Genomic DNA, 20,898 nt, shown 5'->3' on the forward strand with positions numbered 1-20,898 from the left:
CCACGGAAGTATTTAAATCTTATAACCTAAATTAAAACTAGTTGCTCTCTAACAAGAGAGCATTCATGGACGATGCGGTTTTGCAGTTCCGCAATATATTTTTCATAGACTTTCTTGAACTATACCTTTACCAATCGCACTTCCAAGTCCCTGTGGATGTTTTCATTTCTTATATACTCTGGTGCTCCCATGGCGGGACAGAAATCTTAGATTGGACCCTCTGTATAAGATCAATACTGGTGTTGCTATACATTCCCCATAATTGAAATCCATACGTCCAAATTGGTTTTAAAACGGTCTTATACAGGATGACTTTATATTCAAAGCTTAATTTTGATTGATCACTGTAGCCCGAAACGATTGAATTGCAACAAAAACTCGCACAAGTGTTTCTGTATCTTGAGTTTGCGAGAATTATCTGTCATTTAAATAATTTTCCAGTAATTATTGGAAGGATGTGAGAAAAAGTGTTTCTGTAACAATATTTTTCGAAAATTTTCTCACAAGAACTATCAAAACAAGTCACATTTAAAATTGGTGTGAGAAAAATTTTAAAAAATATAGATATTTTTAACTTCGTATGTATAAATATGGAACCCAAATCAGCCGAAAATGTAAGTAGCACAGAGTTTGTATAAAATTATTATATATACACATGTTAAATTAGCAATTATAAGCGCCACACTATACTTTTTGCTTTATATTTAAATGATGACAATCAATAAAACACAATTGTTGTATTTTGGCATTTTAATTTTTTTTAGCCCTTCACTGTTTTGGTTTTATTTTATTATAATTTTTTCTTTCGTTAACGTTTGTCTTGCATTTGACACTTAATTACTGGAAATCTTCCAGTAAGAACATAATCTGTGTTGTCTGTTTTCGCATTTAAATACAGACAGGCTTATTTCTCGCACATCGAGAAACGATGGAATTTTTTGTTTCACACTTCATGTGAGAAGTTTTCCGATGCGAGAAATACAGAAACGGGCTACTGATTAACCAATGAAAGCTACAGGTTTTTAGCTTCATGTGAAGTCTCTTGGTTTCTATATGACGGCGCCAAGTAAGACGTCTATCTGGATGAATACCAAGGAGTGAAAACTGTCAGTATTAATTTTGATTTTTAAATTGATTTTTAATTGAAAAATATTTCAATGAAGCAACTGAGAAGACGCCGTGAAGGGCAATCGAAATTGACAAGCAGCTGAAAGAAAAAAGGGAAAAAGACAGAAAAAGAGAGATTAACATTAGGAAATAAGCATGGTTAAAGAGTAAAAGTTGTTGTTGTTGAATTTATTTGAACTAATCCTTATTGCAAATTTGATTGGAAAACCGCGTTACAAATGTCACAAAAGGTTTTGACGGCTAATATTTCAACTTGACAACTATTAATAGAAAACTACTTTAGTTTGAAAAAAAATCGCTAAAAGCTAACAAAAAATGAGAAAATGTAAAAAAAATTTATGATTTCTTTATTTTTATACCCACCATCAAAAAAAAAAATGGTTGGTATATTGATTTTGTCATTCCGTTTGTAACACATCGAAATATTCATCACATTAGTATATACAAGGTGGCGCAAAAGTAAACTTCCGATGTTTTTAACTGTAATTAAAAAAAAAAAACTTTGATTCTTCTTGTGGATTTTTTTTATTTGGTTTTAATTTTTTTTACATCAAGTCGAGATATGATGTCATGTAAATGGCCGCCGCCACTGACCAGAACTGACATTAGGGGCCAATCGCAAAATTTATAGCATTTTCTGTTAGGAGGATTACTTTTGCGCCACCTTGTATTGTATATTCTGAGTCCTCATAATATAATCTATGTTGGTAGGTTTGTTTGGTATTGAAAATGGGCAATATTGGTCCATGATTTCACCTAGCCCCCATACAAATGTCCCCCGGGATATTGTATAAGCAGTCGTCAAAAAATATATTGAAACTTCATAATTGTGTTATAAAAACTAATATCGTTATGAAATTGAACACAAATATTCAACGAAAAAATAAAATTTCGGTTTAAAGTCTTAAAAATAGAGTTTTACTTATTTTTCCGGTCATAAAATAAAACTCATTAGAAGAGTTTTATTTTTCCCGTCAGAAAATAAAATTTATTTCGTTTATTTTCTTTTTTTTAGTATCTTCTTTATTGAGTCTATCTGATATAATGTGTGTTGTAATTTATTTGTTTAAGAAAAATAACAACAACAATTTAAATTAAAATCCCACTTGTTTTTATTTTAATGACGATTTATTCAATTGCAATGCATGGAGCTTTACATATTGTAATGATCTGACAAGCTGTTAGCTTTATGAGTCAATTTACATAAAATGAGTTTTATTTTCTGACGGGAAAAATAAAACTCCTTTATTTTATGACGGGAATATAAAACTCCTCAAATGAGTTTTATTTTATCAGTATAAAAATGTTAAATAAAATGAAAAATTTCTTTTCAGATATTTATCCAGAAACAAAAATTAAAATTTCCCTACCCAAACCAAACGATTTGAGTGATTTGATCATATGTCATACACATATTTTTCTATCTTGAAATTTTTTTCTGGACAAAAATTGTTCAATAAAGTTATCCACTTTTCTATCAACGATCTGTCACTTTTAACACTCTCTCGTTGCATGTTTTTAAAAGTAAACGAACAGTATCCCGTATTTTGGTTAACGTGGGAGTTCGCTGCTCTCCAACAGTCAAGTAGAGTCGAAAGGACCTCGTTTAGACAAGATTCCCGTAACTTCCGCCTCCACACTTATGTCTTATAAGCCACTAATAAGAATTCTTAGACATATACGTGCTGTTCTAGACGATAACACTTTACGTACGACTTTTGAAATAGTAACACAAATAAAATCCAATCCTCTTGTAGAATGATTTTTTGAAAACTTTAACATTTGTATCTCAAATAAACATAACATATTGCATAAATTTTCAGCATTTGATTTTTAGATGATAGAGAACAATTTTAAAACTTCATCAAAAATTCCAAAATGAGGGCCATCTAATGTACATTGGTATAAACAATTAGCAAGAACATCACAGCAAATAATTTACTCGATCTTAAATAAAAATATACTTACATTTGTTAGAATGTATGTATAAGAAAATATATACCAACTGCCTCATAAATATTTCTTGATGAAAAATAAAACTGCATCTAATAATTCACTCAAAGCTACAACACTGCACTCTAGAGGGGAAATGTGTATGAATGTTTGTGATATTGAGTATGAAAAGGCACACGATAAAACGGAAGTTGATTTTTTGTTAATAAAACAAAACACATACACACACATACTCAAACACAAACCCATACACATTCATATGTACATACTAACATTACACATTTACACATCCAATCAACAATTGTTTCCTTACAATTTGCCACACAATACCGAGAATAGAGCAACACCACAATGTTGTGCATGCAATTTATGTTATTCCAAAGCTCAGCAAAAAACAAAATAAAGGACCTTGATTTCATTTCTCTTTACTGTGTTTTATTTTACATTTCTTTTCGTCTTTTCTCTTCCTCTACTCATGCATGGTCAGTTGAAACATGCACACATACGACTGCACGGACACATTCAGGCGATTAAATACTTGCATAAATATCCTGGAAAATAAATTCATGTATACATGTACATTAGGGTGGACCTTCTACCAAAACAAAGTTGTGGATGATATTCCCAACTAAAATTAATGTTTAATTCAGCGCAGCCAAAACTAAAATATATTTTTTCAATGCTACGAGTTTGCGAGAAATTGATGGGTTAAAAAAAAGAAAATATATGATTTTACAACATTCTAAATTATTTTACAGGTTAGAATCTTCGTTTTTAGCTTTTTTACGATGGAGTTCCTTAGGACACTCCCGTGTGGCACTCCAGCAGTAATATGCCATCATCACAGCGACCTTGGTATCTATCTTCAATAATTTTGACCAGGGGTCCCTAAAGTAGGACACCTCGGGTATGTTCAATTTTAAAAATGATCCTATTTCTTCGTTTGTGTTCCGATCTCAAAAAACTTACACATATAGAATCTTCTCATCGAGCAAAGTGGCATATTTTTGAATCTAATTGAGATATTGACTTTAAATTTTTTTTGTAAACTCAATGAATATGTAGTATGTAATAAAATCTTTATTTATCAGCGAAACTCAATGAAATTTTCAGCGTTTTTTAAGTGTCTCATTCTAAATAACAAGGTGTAAAAAAACTTGTCAAAAGGTCAAAGAGAATCCCGCAATTCCTAAAAATTGGAGCGAAATCCCAAAAATGGTATTTTTTTACAATTTTGCCTATAGGTTCCATGGGAAAGTACTTTAGGAAACACATCAGGGTTTCCAAAGCTGCTTTCCGTTTTCTGATCCTAGCTTTGGGATTTTAGAACATGTGGCCCAAAGTTGAAATTTTGATAAAAAAAATAGGTCAATTTCCAAAGGGCGTAGGGCCCACATGTTTTTTTTTTTTGTTCAAAAAACAGTAAAAATATACTATTTTTTGAATTTTTAAATTGAAAATCCGTTATTTTTGGATTCGTAATTGATATTGCTCTGAAATCTCTTGTATGTTACTGGTAATTTAGTTGTCTAACTAACAAAAAAATTCGAGTTCATTCGGTCCAAAAGTACGCTCTATATTTTTAAAAAAGCGGACCAAGGTATGGCAAAATTTTAAAATTTCAATTTTGAAATGCCTATAACTAGGAAATTATAAGAGATAAATAGCACACATGTTTTTTCAAGATCTAGCGGAGCGCTTTCCAAACATATAAAATTCTTTGAAATCGGATGGGAAACAAAAAATGGCACGTGTTTAAAAATTTTTCATGTCGAAGGTACCCTACTTTGAGTCCCCATAGCTTAAACTCGAATACTCCTTGGCTACGCCCAATTCAAATTTTATCCCGATCGGACCAGCCGTTTAGAAATGCCAGATTTATTTCCAAACAATTTCGATTCTGCCCCATTGTGCAGCGTTAGTTTGCAATATTTGTGTTTATCATTCGATTTATTAAATATTTTGCAACACTAACGTACGCTGTTAATAACATCACTTATATACATCTATTTTAAGATCATGGCCTTCATCTATTTCAATGTAAACATTATAAATGTCATCCTACTTTCGACGACTGTTTCAAAATCACATTCTCCATCACATTCAACTCCACTTTAATCTTTTAATTAATATTTTGATTATTAATTGCAATTCTTCTAATATTTCGCCAGCTAAATAACAAATATTTTATTACGTACCTTTTATTTTCATTGGTTCAAGTCCTAAGTTAAAAATTTTGAAAGATTTATTTTTTGAATTGTAACTTCTTGCAGTAGTATTTATATATTTATGGGAGGAGCTATCGGAGCACTCATCTACAGTGATCGAAAGTCTCTTTGTCGTTAGTTATTTGTCGAATTTCAGAAACAATACAATTTCTGTGAGTCATTATTACTTGTTTAAATTTGAAATTATGAAAAATTTTAAGCAATTTAATAAATTTAAATATATGTATATTAGGCCGGATCGATTTGTATGGAGGATCAAAAAGTAAAAAAATCGTATAGCAGAAACGCAATCTACGGAAAATTCTAAGAAAGTTTCCTCAAGAAACCATAGGTCTGAAATCAAATTCTATCTTGCGCATTTCGTCTTTTATCCAATAAAAAAAGTATTAAAAAAAAATTATATTGAAATATCATTCGATAAAAGACGAAATGCGCAAGATAGGATTTGATTTTAGACCTATGGTTCCTTGGGGAAAATTTCTTAGAATTTTCCGTAGAATGCATTTCTGCTATATGATTTTTCGTGAAAAAAAAAATCGACCCACCCTAATGTATATGAACATTTATTCGATTATTCTACATAAAATTGTTTGAATTATTCGTTATTCAAAAATGGCCATTTTTAAATTGTTCGAATAATTATTCATAAGAAATTATTCGATTAATCGAACGATCATTAGTCGAATTAATATCTACATATTACATTAAAAGGACTATAACTAATTCCTCGTAAATTTCAGTCTTCTGATTTCCTAAGAAATTTTACACAACGACAATAAGAGATTTCCAAGCCGCGGTTTCTAAATTATTCATTGAATGTATGAAATCGTTGTCTTTCGTTAAAAGTCCCAATGTGATATGTAATGAAGGCAAAATTATCTTATATGTGGACGCCAAAGGCAGGTTTATAACATCTATTCGGCCAGTCTTTTTTAATCCAATGGTCATGTTTAGCACTGCTGTCTCATAAACAAATGAAACATCTTATTTTTTGTTTATACTCCTCCTTTATTATTCGTTTAAAACCTTTGTTTGAAACATAATCTATCATAATATATTAGGATCGAAAAAGATCGAAAAATTAGACTTTCCACTCATGGCGAAGGTTATAATAACATTACAATTCGAACAACAAATTAATTTTTTATACATCAATATTTTAATTTCTCTTCCTCACGATACTTCTAGCATAAAATTTAGATAATTTCGTTTAAATGCGGCAAAGTGGTAATAAATCGATGCTTTCTAAATTTCTACTGCGATTGCAAAATGATGTAGAAACACGTCGTACGGAAGAACATATGATTTTATAAAACTATATTTCTATTAGAATACAAGGTGTGATACAGGGGTAAAATTTTACCACCTTTGTAAAGCTCGTAATTTGAACAAATACGAACAGATATGAAATGAATTTTTGTTATAAAGCAAATCTTTATATATAAGGAGTGAGATCGAAAAATTCTTAACACACGTTTTTCATTACATTTTTTAACCCAAGTATTATTTGAATTTTTTTTTGATCAAGTTACCTTTGAAAAACATGTCAGTTATTATGTGTAATGTCAATTATATTAATTTTTTTGTTAATCTGATTAAAATGAGTGACCAGAAAAAAGTGCGTACTGAAATTATTAAATATTTTCAACAAAACCCAACTTGGTCTTACAAAAAGTTGGCCAAGCATACAAAGGTCTGCCGTCAAACTGTTTCCAATGTTATTAAACAGTACCGGGAGAACTTGTCAGTTGATAGAAAACCTGGTTCAGGTAGAAGGAATGGTCCACATGATGTTTCTAAAGCCAAAAAAATAGAACGCATTTTCAAAAGAGCTCCCAACACATCCGGTAGGAAAGCAGCCCGGTTAGCTCAGTGCTCGGACTATTTGGTACGAAAAGTTAAAGCTAATGCAGGTTTAAAAACATACAAGGCTCAAAAAGTTCCTGACAGGAACGCTACTAAAAATTTAGAGGCCAAAAACAGAGCACGGAAATTGAAGTCAAGTTTTATAAAAAAATATTCTTGCTGCATAATGGATGACGAAACGTATGTTCTGGCAGATTTTTCGCAACTTCCAGGTCAAAAATTTTATGTTGCTGATGCTCGAGGGAATGTTGAAGAAAAGTTTAGGACCCAAAAGCAGACAAAATTTCCCAGAAAGTTCTTGGTATGGCAAGCAATATGCAGTTGCGGCAAAAGAAGCCACTCATTTGTTACAACGGGCTCTATAAATACCGAAATTTACATCAAGGAATGTTTACAAAAAAGGCTGCTTCCATTCATAAGACTTCATAATGTGTCCACTTATTTTTGGCCTGACTTGGCATCCTGTCACTATGGCAAACAAGCCCTTGAGTGGTACAAGAACAATAATGTGGTATTTGTACCAAGAGAGGCAAATCCTCCAAACTGCCCGGAGCTAAGGCCAGTGGAGAGATATTGGGCTCTTGTTAAAAGAGAATTGAAGAGTACAAAAAAGGTGTCCAAAAGTGTGGTAGATTTTAAACGGAGATGGACTACATATTCGAGCAAAGTGACAGAAAGCACTATAAAAACGTTAATGGAAGGGTTTCCGAAAAAGGTTCAAAATTTCATCACTAGTGATTAAAACTATAAAAATATTTTTTTTTGTAAATTGTAATAATAATTTCAATCAAATAAAAAAAAAATTAAAGCTGTAAGTTTAGTGGTTTCTTTTTTATAAACATATATGTATGTTAAGAATTTTTCGATCTCACTCCTTATAATTCTTCTGTACGTGTGTTAGTAACAGAACTCCTCCTTACCCAGCGGGAAAAAGATGCAGTATAGAGGCCTTCCTAAAGGCCTTCTTTTGCAGACACAAGGACTTCTAGCCGCATTGCAAAATCATTTCAATTTTACACGGTGTGTCATTGCGAGCCAATGCCTTGCGCACTCGCTGCTGTTAGAGGGCTGAGAGAAGGCCTACTTAGGAAGGGCTACTAGAAGGTCTACTTTGCAAGGGCTTCTAGAAGGCCTAATTGGGAAGAGCTATTAGAAGGTCTACTTTGTACAAAAACCTGTTATTACTGATATAATGAAAGGCCTGTAGAGGAATGCCATATGGAATGCCTAGAAAGGTAGGACTACTGCAAAGCCTGCAAAGTCTTATGGAAGGGCTACATGAGAAGACCTAATAAAGTGGCTAAAAGAGAAAAAAAGCATTAGAATAAGGCATCAAAGGACAGCCTATGAAAAGTCGTACATTTGCAAGTTTTATAGAACGTCTACCATGGAAGACCTATTTTGTTTGTTTAATTTTTTGAAACATGATAATTTCTGATTACATACTAACAAAACAACAAAAATAAATAAGAAGCCACATCAAGCAATTTATTGTTGTAAATTTTGTAAAGAGAGTTAATCAAAGAGATGCAGAGTAATTTATTTTTTGATGTAGACTATTTTTATTTAACCACTTGTTATTAGAAGGGGATTCATAGGCCTTCTTGAACACCTTCTAAGAGCAGGCAGAGTGGAATGAGTATCGGATCTTTAAGAATGTGCAAGTATGCCTTTTAGAAGGCCTACAAACTGAAGTCCTATCATTTTTTCCCGCTGGGTAATGGCTGTGCCGATTTCGATGAAATTTGTTGTCTGTGTTTGAGTGGGTGCCTGAATGGTTTAGATTCACAATTAACCCATATATATAGGAACAATGGGCATGGCACCTCCCATACAAAGTAAAAATTCAAACTTTGTGAGAGCTATGACAGAACAACGTTTGCCGGGACAGCTAGTAGGATAATAAAATTTTAATTATATTTAAGTTTCAATTTTGAAATTTTTTGAATTAATAGAAATTATCAGAAATTGAAGCTAAACATTTTATAGCTAATAAGCTCCAAACTAAAACGCAAAATCTTTTTTTCCAAAATCTCAAAACTCCCCGCTAATTCTTAAATAAAAGCGACGACAACAAAAAAATAATACTACGATTTTTGTTTAAATTAATTTTGAGTGTCACTGTATGTACGTGTACATAATGTACTCACATATAAATAAACAATGATTTCAAAGCGATTTTCTTTTTTAATTAATAGACCAAACAAACAATATTTATTTTGCGTAAAAAAATGTTTTTATAATTGTTTAATGTTTTTTTAAAATTTACTCGTACAATTAAATATTAATTAAAAGTTTAAATAAGTAAACCATGAAAAATGTGTAAAATGAATAAAATTTACTCTACATGGATTACCAAGAGACTGTCTTAAAGCTGGTCCGAAGTAGTCAATGTATGGAATTCATGGTTACTTGACTAGCTACGTTAGTAGGTATTTTATTTAGTTCCCCTTTGCGAATTATCACTCATTCAGGATAACTTGTCTCTAATTTCCTGTTTATTGGCTCATTGTAATGGAAAAATCGAAAAGTACCATCTTTTGTGGGTTCTAACCAAAGTATACCAAGTAGTCCGACTCTCTATTTTTCAATATTACTCTCTCACATATACGGGTACCATGTGAATTCAACACCCTTGTGAGAGATGTAAACCAATCAAAAGTCTCGAATTTTTAATCAGAAATTATAGATTAAATAGATCAAAACACGTTAAATCATTAACACACACTATTTCTTAATTTTTTTTTTAACACATTTGACACTTTTTCAGTTCCAAATCACGTCCATTTTGCACAAACTAGAAAATATTTTTTAAAATAATTTTGACATTTTATTTTGTTTGTGGTATAAATTAAACTATAGAACAGAGTTTCAATTTTTGGTATTGAAAATAGAATAAAATTTAAATAAATTAAAATTTAAACATTTTTATAGAACTCTGTGTGTGTGGTGAAAATTAAAAAGGCACCAACACATATACATTTGTGTTACTAACACATATTTAGACTTAGGTACTTTTTCACTAACACATGTTTAAAGTTAGGTACTGCTGTCAAAGAGTTGGACTACTTGTTATACTTTGGTTCTAACACAGTCAGTGTTATGTGTCTAATTCTTATGTTCTATGTTCATTATTATAAAGTACCACTAAAATATAGAGAAAATACTTCTTAGTTCTTCTAATTTTTTTAAAATATAGTATATTATTATTACTGAGGCTTTACCCACTGCCTCAAAATTGTTGTCATCCCAACAGATTTAGGCTAAGTATGAAACCAACTATTCTATTTGGTGAAAGATTAATTACGTACGGAGCCATTAAGGCCCTGGGGGACGCCTGGGAGCAGCCTGGCTATCCGAAATAACAAATATCGTAGTATTCCTTAATATCCTTCTTAAACATTCATTGGAGCATATAAGGATAGCGTAAATCTCCGCCTGAAATATTGATGGTTATGTACCCATTGGAATACCCCTTTGAAAATTGGGCCCATAGGTACCAGCCCCAGTGTCACCAATAGCCCGTTTGGAAACATCAGTAAACCTGATCGGCATTCTCCTGCCACCATATCTGATTTAACCACTCATCCCTTTCAGTTATAAGGACCCTAAACTTTCTATGTAACACCAAAGTTGGTGACATATAGTCTGATACTGCAATACTAGAATGCGCATGTGCCCAACCAGATCACCCGGCATTACACGGGATTTCCCCGATAATCAGAATGCACTGCTATAGGCCTCCTCCATTACCAAAATATGTAAGGGTGGGATGTGTTGAAACATCCATAGCATGAGTCCTCATGGACCTAGTAATAGAAAAATAAATGTGTCGATAGATCTTATCAAATAATGATCTCTCAGTCAGCTGTCAGTCACTTTATTTCAAAAACAGTAAATCATCTTCGGTTTTAACCCCCACGTTTTACCAAAGTAGCCCTAGTAGCTTTTTTGATAGTTTTGGATAAGTGAGAATTTCAAGTGAGAGTCCTAGCAATTGTAAGCCCAAGATATTTTACCTCCTTAGGAAACCCAATAGATGAGCCATTCAATGTAGGCTCTATGAGTCTTGTAACTCTCCGTTAAATGGTAAATGGTACAAGAATTGTCTCGGCTGTGTTAATGGTCAACCTTTGTTCCAAGCACCACTTGGTTTTTATATTCAGATCAGTCTGCGTTCTTTCCGATATCGTTGCGTTATCACACCTAGTAACAGAAATTACTAAGTCGTTGGCGTAATCATATGTAGGGAATCCCAAGTTATTAAATTTTTCCAGTAGGTCATCGTTAGCTAGAGTCCATAATAGAGGCGATAATACGCCACCTTTTGGACATCTCCTAGTTGCTCTAATGATTTTCAATGATCCTTCCAATATCCATTTGCTTATAATGTACGGATAATCTTTCCTATGCAATGCCAGATCAATAGCACCGTATGGCGTATTAACGAAGGCCCCCTGAATGTCAATAAATGCACATAGCGATATGTAATTGGCACCTACGATCTTATCGATTAACGTCCTCACATGATGAATAGCAGTCACCGTAAATTAGACAGGCTGATAAGCAAATTGGAAACGATTTATAGGATTCATCATAAGATAAATATCCCCAGCTAAGACTAATTGGTATGAACGACTTTCGCAGTTGTTCAGATTTGCCCCCAGCCTTAGGTATAAACACCGCTTTTAACCTCACTCCAAGTCATTGGCACAAGTCAATAGACTTGATTTGAAGATTTCGATAGTTGAGGGACAATAATTTCACCTCATTTCTGTAGAAAGCATGGAAAAATTCCATCTGATTACGCCCACTTTACCCGCTATAATCCGAAGATTCTACGTACCAACCGGCAATTACTTTGGGATATTGAGGGAACCAATGTTTGAATCGGAGTTGGACTGAAAGACATCGAACCAGGAAACTGAGTATCCAGGAGAAGATTGCTGGTCTCCTCCAGTGATTTAGTGTACGAGCCATCTGGACGTTTCAACATACATAGACCATTGAAATAATTCCGAGGTCTTTTGTAGCCGAATAGCTTCCGGGAGATTATCATTATTCATCATATAAAATTAAGAAAATAAATAATGAAAAAGTATCCATTATTTTTACGTACGTTTTTCCAGTTTGTCTGTATAATTTTCTTTGCAAAACCAGAAGCCTATGATTGGTGAGGGGATGCAATTTTGCAATTAACTCTAGCTTTTGTCTTTTTAGTATTTAGTTTATTTGATCCACTCGATATGGGTTTGTAGTATCCAGACTTATTCTGTTAATATTATCATTGAGACTTTTAACATTTTGAAAAAAATTATATGGGACGCGGGACACGAAATCCGGGGAATTCCACGAAATGCCGGAATTCCCGGGAATTATTTTCCTTAGATTTATGTAATGTTTTTTGAACTTGACTTTCTCTAAAAGAAGCTTAAAGCTCCAAAACATGCAGAAGATTCATACAGCAAAAAAGATTTAACCCAAATAGACCAATAACAAGTTCATTATTCATATTATTCCAAAAACAGAATTCTATTCCGATCGAAAGTGGAATTATTTTAATATTTGTTTTTTTCAAAAAGAGTAAAATAAAAATTTTTGGATTAACATCTTTACTTAATTTTTGATTTAATAAGCAAAACATTGCCAAATCAAAATTAAAAAAATAATAATTTGCGAATTAACAGAATTAATTGGAATCTAACGAAGGTAAAACAAAATCGAATGGAAATTGAAGAAGGTTTGAAGGTTTGTATATAATAAAAATACTTTATATTAAATTTTTATTGGATTATTTTATTTGTATCTAATTAAATTTTAAAACCAAAGACTTTTTTTAGATTTTTAACGAAGTCTGTATTTTTAAAACTGAATAATTTGTTTTAGGCGGGAATTCCCGGAATACCGGGAAATTACAAAATCAATCCCGATTTCCCGGGAAAAGAAAAACTCTAATTACGTGGAAGCTAAATATATCAACGACACCACGAAACTTTAAAATTATAAACATCATAAGTAATTACTTTTAATAAAATCTATTTCTGGTATATAACCGCAATTGACTTATTAATTACTAGAAGTTCATAATAATAAATAAATTAATATAATTAAAAAATTATCTTGTTTTTTACTTGTTTTTCTTTGATTGTATTTAAGTAATCATTCAACTTTCTTTCATCTTTGACATTTTCAGGTCAAATTCAAAGTTCCCTTGCCGCCTGGTGTAAATAGTGCCACATTATTACCAAAGTTAATACGAACCAAGGATGTTAAACAGTTACAGGACGGCAATTCACAACCTTCAAAGCCAAAATTAACAGTAAGTAAATATTATTTCTATCTGTCTGCAAGTACTGGCGACTATTTAGTACAAACATTTTAACAGAATTTTCCTTCATTAATTATTTATTGCAATTAACAATTACAAATTATTTACACTGTATTTAGTGTATGTTTATATATGGGGGATTTCATGTCAAGTGAACCAACTTTTGAAATCGATGTCTTCCGATCGGGATGAAATTTGCACCAAGGTTAGCTCTATTGGATAGTAACTCAGACACAATTTTTCAACAACATCGGTCGAGAACTCTCTGAGTTATAGGGGGTAAAATTTTGACAATTTGGTCAAACAGGGGTTTTTTCTTATCCATGTAACTTATTACCTATTGTTCTTAGCAAAATGTGTTCCAAATAGCATAGATAGCTATTTCTTCGATCTTTCGAAAAAAAATATTTAAAAAAAAAAATAAAAAATTTTTAATACTTTTTTTCCGAAATCAAAAACTTTTTTGACTTTTTTTTAAAATACGCTATTTTTTTTTATTTTTTTTTTTTTTAAAAAATAAAGTTTAGATATTTTCCTTGAACACCTACTTGGTCGCTTAGTGGGATGCGAGTGGGATATCTATCAAAATAAATATTTTGTAACTCAAAACATAAAATTTTTGACTTTTTTTGCAAAATCAAAAACTTTGTTGACTTTTTTTTTTCAAAATGGACCCTTTTTTAATCTTTTTTTTTAGGTCAAACAAAAGCTTAGATATTATCCTTGAAGACCCTTTTGGTCGCTTAGTGGGATGCGAGTGGGATATCTATCAAAATAAATATTTTTTAACTCAAGACTTACAATTATTGACTTTTTTTTTTGCAAATACGATTTTTTTTCCAAATGGGCCCTTTTTTTAAAATTTTTTTTGTAGTCAAAAGAAAGCTTAGGTCCATTCCTTTAAGATATTTTTAGTCCCTTAGTGGGATGCGAGTAGGATATCTATCAAAATAAATATTTTGTAACGCAAGACATACAATTTTTTAATTTTTTTTTGCAAAATCAAAATTTTTTTTCCAATATGGCCCTTTTTTAATTTTTTTTTTTGCTCAAAAGAAAGCCTAGGTCCATTCCTTTAAGATATTTTTAGTCCCTTAGTGGGATGCGAGTGGGATATCTATCAAAATAAATATTTTGTAACGCAAGACATACAATTTTTTAATTTTTTTTTGCAAAATCGAAATTTTTTTCCAATATGGGACTTTTTTTTAAAAATTTTTTTTGCTCAAAAGAAAGCTTAGGTCTTTTCCTTTAAGACCTATTTTGTCACTTAGGAAGATGTGAGTAGGATATCTATTAAAATAAAAATGTTGTAACTCAAGACATTCAATTATTGACTTTTTTTTTGCAAATTCGAATTTTTTTTCAAAATGGGCCCTTTTTTAAAAATTTTTTTTTAGTCAAAAGAAAGCTTAGGTCCATTCCTTTAAGATATTTTAGGTCCCTTAGTGGGATACGAGTGGGATATCTATCAAAATAAATATTTTGTAACTCAAGATATACAATTTTTGATTTTTTGGCAAAATCAAAAACTTTTTTGACTTTTTTTTTAAATGGGCCCTTTTTGTAATTTTTTTTTTTGCTATAAAGAAAGCTTAGGCCTATTCCTTTAAGATGGTTTTGATCGCTTAGTGGGATGCGAGTGGGATATATATCAAAATAAATGTTTTGTAACTCAAGACATACAATTTTTGTGTTAAAACATTTATTTTGATAGATATCCCACTCGCATCCCACTAAGGGACTAAAAATATCTTAAAGGAATGGACCTAGGCTTTCTTTTGAGCAAAAAAAAAAATTAAAAAAGGGCCCATATTGGAAAAAAATTTTGATTTTGCAAAAAAAAATTAAAAAATTGTATGTCTTGCGTTACAAAATATTTATTTTGATAGATATCCCACTCGCATCCCACTAAGGGACTAAAAATATCTTAAAGGAATGGACCTAAGCTTTCTTTTGACTACAAAAAAAATTTTAAAAAAGGGCCCATTTGGAAAAAAAATCGTATTTGCAAAAAAAAAAGTCAAAAATTGTAAGTCTTGAGTTAAAAAATATTTATTTTGATAGATATCCCACTCGCATCCCACTAAGCGACCAAAAGGGTCTTCAAGGATAATATCTAAGCTTTTGTTTGACCTAAAAAAAAAGATTAAAAAAGGGTCCATTTTGAAAAAAAAAAGTCAACAAAGTTTTTGATTTTGCAAAAAAAGTCAAAAATTTTATGTTTTGAGTTACAAAATATTTATTTTGATAGATATCCCACTCGCATCCCACTAAGCGACCAAGTAGGTGTTCAAGGAAAATATCTAAACTTTATTTTAAGAAAAAAAAAAAAATAAAAAAAAATAGCGTATTTTAAAAAAAAGTCAAAAAAGTTTTTGATTTCGGAAAAAAAATATTAAAAATTTTTTATTTTTTTTTTTAAATATTTTTTTTCGAAAGATCGAAGAAATAGCTATCTATACTATTTGGAACACATTTTGCTAAGAACAATAGGTAATAAGTTACATGGATAAGAAAAAAACCCCTGTTTGACCAAATTGTCAAAATTTTACCCCCTATAACTCAGAGAGTTCTCGACCGATGTTGTTGAAAAATTGTGTCTGAGTTACTATCCAATAGAGCTAACCTTGGTGCAAATTTCATCCCGATCGGAAGACATCGATTTCAAAAGTTGGTTCACTTGACATGAAATCCCCCATATATTAAATACAAATTGTTAATAATTTACTAATAAGTATGTATGTAAGAATGCCTTAGATGCCAAATGGATTAACTACCAATCATTTTTAATTTTAATATTTCATGTCTTCAAAATTATTTTTAATATAAACAGTAGTCAGTACACAATTTTGATAGATCTTATATAAAGTGGTATCGAACCTTTTTTTAAACCCATTTATTATAAGTTTTGTCTTAATCAAGAGCATAGGGCTTCAAAAATAAAATAGCATCAGACAATGTAGTTACTCCATTTGGCTAATGAGGAATGCATATGTACGAATCGCTTATTTGCAGAAATATCACCAAAACTCAAAAATACAAATTTCCAAAAAATAACCGGAATTGCATTAACAAATAGAAATAGCTAAAAACATTTTGTCGTTGAAGTATTTCGTTTACAAATTGTAAATTTTGGGTTATGACAGCTTGTTGCAAATGAGTGATATATACATTTCACAGTGGTTTAGAAACTTTTTATTTTGGAAATAATTCGATATCTCGTGAACGATTGGAGATATCTTAATGAAATTTCACACAGTCAGTGCTGAGTTGACTTGTATTTACATGGGTCCTTAGTTGGAATGGAGGCATTCCTCAAACTGGATCACCTCGGGCATACAAAATTTTAAAATAATCACCAAAAATTCAGTTCTGTCAAAGAATTATATATGTATGTATATTAGAGTGTCCCTTAGAATTAAATGTTTGAAATGTTGAAACGGTACCCCCTGAATACTTTCACAATGACCTAAAATACTACCAAAGTTTTCAGGTGCATTTTCAGGGGGAAAACATAAATAAAAAGAATCGAAATGTGCACGTAATTGTCTTTCTAATGAGATATAAAAGGTTACAAAAAAAATCGCCAGGCCATTAATGCGTCTCAGGCCACTAGAACAAGAAATGTAGAACAAAATTAATATATTTTGAGAAATATTAAAATAAAAGCTCATTTTTACTTAAAATATATCCATATTTACTTGTATATGAGTTTTTATCTTCATAGAATACACTTAACATATTCGCAGGTATGACCAAAAAAAATAATAATTTTGTTAAACAAATTTTAGAATTTTTTGATCACCACAAGGAGATTTATTGGGAATATAATAGGGAATATAGTTTTTCCGTACCTGCGCTATAAATTTTGCGATTTTAGAGAAAACCTAATTTTTTGGCCATATTTTGGCGAATGAGCCGGATTTCCTTACTGTTATTAATTTTAAGTAAAACCTATTCAGAATATTATAGTCCAGGCAATTCTAAATATACTCTGAAAGTTTTCCTAAAAACGGACAACGCTAACCCTTAAATCGTGAAGGTCAAAGGTTAAATTTTTCAATATTTGGAATTTCTAATGGAAAGATAGCGAAATGTTATATATTTTTGGGCCGATTTTAATGAAACTTAAGAAAAATATAACATGAAGTCTAGTATTTACAATAACAGCACAAAATGGAAATTAACCCTTAGGAGCATTTGGGGTCAAAATGACTGTGTTTTTCGTGATTTTAAAAGTTCAGGGTCATTTGGACCCCAAGTGCTATTAAGGGTTAATTTTCAACTTTGTGCTGTTATTGTAAATACTAGACTTCATGTTATATATATTTTTTTTATATTTCTGATAAAATTCAAATCTATATATATAAAAATGAAATGGTCCATGTTTGTAATGTCATAACGTGAGAACGGCTGGAGCGATTTGGCTGATTTTTTTTTATAAAGAAAAAAAATTAAAAAATTACGGCTAAAACCGGTTTTTTGAGTCCAGCCAACTGTAATAAAAAAGCCCCTAAAGTGTGCAATACAAATTTAAATATTTTATTTGCAAATAAATAAGAACAGGCAGGGTTGGAGAAACTTGACGGACTTACATTAGTAAATGCTACCGGGCGAAGCCGGGGCGGTCAACTAGTAAAATATAAATAAAAGTTCCATACATTTATCTGTTCCCTATAAAAAGTTACAAGCATCCAAATTCATTATATCTAAAATATTTCTCTTATAGAAAAAATGTTTCTTCGTTTTCATTTATATAAAATTTCTAAAACTCAAAGCCAAAGTTCCTATATATAATTTAATTACACTAAAAGTTAACACGATAAGTAACGGCATAGTGGCGTCTTTTATGAATATTTTCCCCGTTTTATGAATTTCAAAATTTAAGAGACTACAATAAAAAAGTTAGCAACCCATTGATAAAACAACCTTTTAGTTCCAAATTTTATTACAATGGCCCATAATCATAGTCAAAAATAAAGTACATTTTAAGAGAATTAAACTCGACTTTACTTAAGAGTGGACTTTAGGTCTATCATAGACAAGTTAAAGTATACTTCTGGCGCTGAAGTCGACTCTAAATATAAAACTAGCTAAATTTGTTTTTAACTCGTTTAACAACAGCATCAGCTGTTCTTCGCCGAGTAAAAAAGTTCGTCACAAAGTAAAAATGTTTAAGTTACAAGATATTGGTAGAGATTTTGCAATTATTGAACAGTTATCAATAAAATTAGTACCAAAATATCGTAATTATGATATTAATCGTATCTTTTCCATTTTTCCACAACAAACAACTTTCTTTCTTGTATGTCAGCTGTTCAGCGTTGCCACTTGTCTGTTTTTTGTTGTATATTGTATGAAAACATTTTCTACATTTGCGGTGGCACCCAGTTAAAGTCGGTTCAATTTAAAATATACTTTAATTTTGACTATGGTTGCAAATTAATAAAAAGCAGGTGTTTATTTTAAAGTTGTTTTTAAAAAGAACCGACTTTAGTGTTTGACTATGATTATGGGCCAATATCTTTAATTTCGTGAAATTTCAGAAAATTAATAGGATACATTTTTTCTCTAATATCTCTTGACATAAAAGAGATAACCCAAAAATGTAAGCGTATTTTTGTAGATATTTTCAATTATTACTTATCATTTGGATAAGAACTAATTTTATTTGGTGATTTTTTTTTAAATTGTGTATTCCCGAAGTGAGCATCCCATTAGCCTCTATTCCGACTACAAACCCATGTAAATACAAATCAACTCAATCAGCATTGACTATCAACCCAATTATGAATAAAAAATTCCCCGGGTGTTTGTTCCCATGGAGTTTTTTCCCGTTGAATTTGAATAGGAAAAACGGAAAAAACTCCCGTGGAATTTTTATTCATAATTGGGCTGTATGTCAAATTTCATTATTACATATTTCCAAAATAAAAACTTTCTAAACCACTGTGCATTCGTACAAAACAAGTATTCGTGCGAGTAATAGCAATAAAATGTTAATTTGTCTCATTTTCGAAATAATTTTGTAGTTTTTGTGCTATTTATTTTTATATTAATCTGTGTTTATATTTTGTTTATTTATTACAGAAATGCCTAAACACTTTAGATCTCACATCGCTGGGCATTGGTTCGTGTTGTGGCACTGGCATGTATTTAGTTGCCGGTATGGTGGCCAAAAATATTGCCGGACCTGGTGTGATAATTAGTTTTGTTATTGCCGCAGTAGCTAGTATTTTTTCAGGTAATTATTATTAATTTAATTGTAGACTTTTAGCAATTTAAATACATACATACAAAACATATTCATAAGTATACCACGACGGAGTCTAACATATGTCATTCTTACCAGCACTTATCCCTACGTCTTGACAAGCAAATAATATAAATTCATTGAGAGAACAAATTGATGGCTAGTCAATACGGGGGTTATGATAACATAGACATGATATATACACAACTCTGTCGGTAGCGGCACATTTGACGTTGCCAGATATGTTTAATTTTAAAAGAAATATCTCTAGAAAATATCATTCAAATAAATAAAATTATTTACAGAATATTTCAGATTTTTTAGATGTATTTTTCCTACAATACACATGTGAAAATAAGCTCAACTTAATATTTTATACCAAAAAACTATTTATAACTTTGTAAATATGTATATACAGAGTACATACAATACACATGTGTATATTTGTTGATTTGTAAACTAATTCAATATATTGTTCAATAATTGTTGTAACATACTTTTAGGCGCCTGTTATGCAGAGTTTGGTGTGCGTGTACCACATACATCCGGTTCGGCGTATATGTATTCATATGTTGCCGTTGGCGAATTTGTTGCATTTATTATTGGTTGGAATATGATATTGGAATATTTAATAGGTATGTAATTTGTTCCTGTTTAACATAAATGTTTTCTTTGTTTTTATACTTTTCTGTTGTTGTGGTTGTTTTAGTTTAATGAACTGTTAATAAAACAGTTCATTTGTATTTATTTCACATCCTTTTAGAAATTGTCCTTTTATGAATATTTTAATTGGTTGATTTTATAGAGGCCACATAAAGTATGTATAGAAATTGAATTGGTCGAAAAGAAATGCTTGTACATATTTATTTTTTAATCGAGTTGGAAAAAAATAAGTCAATATGAAGATCTTTTTTTTCTAACATTATTATTACATATAAAATATGTGTTTCAATTAATTTTTCATACATATGTATATCTCACGGTTACATAGAAAAATTGTGATATCGACTGTGACTTATGTAATTACAACATACAAGGTACTTTCTATATTGAATAAGAATAACATTTACAGAAATTATCATTTTCCATTTTGTAAAAATTCAAATTCAGACCCTCTATAGTCAGACATCTCGGTCATT

The 20,898-nt window shown here is 30.9% G+C and overlaps 1 protein-coding gene across 1 annotated transcript in view; it reads left to right on the forward strand.

The window, feature by feature from the left end:
* Positions 1-20,898, forward strand: part of LOC135957706 (high affinity cationic amino acid transporter 1) — a 73,584-nt gene that overhangs the window by 43,087 nt on the left and 9,599 nt on the right. The window contains exons 2-4 of the mRNA XM_065508500.1: positions 13,369-13,494; positions 19,597-19,750; positions 20,263-20,394. Coding sequence (XP_065364572.1) covers positions 13,369-13,494; positions 19,597-19,750; positions 20,263-20,394 — 412 coding nt within the window. The remainder of the gene's footprint in view (positions 1-13,368; positions 13,495-19,596; positions 19,751-20,262; positions 20,395-20,898) is intronic.

This window comes from Calliphora vicina, chromosome 4, assembly GCF_958450345.1.
Source record: "Calliphora vicina chromosome 4, idCalVici1.1, whole genome shotgun sequence".
NCBI lineage: Eukaryota > Metazoa > Arthropoda > Insecta > Diptera > Calliphoridae > Calliphora > Calliphora vicina.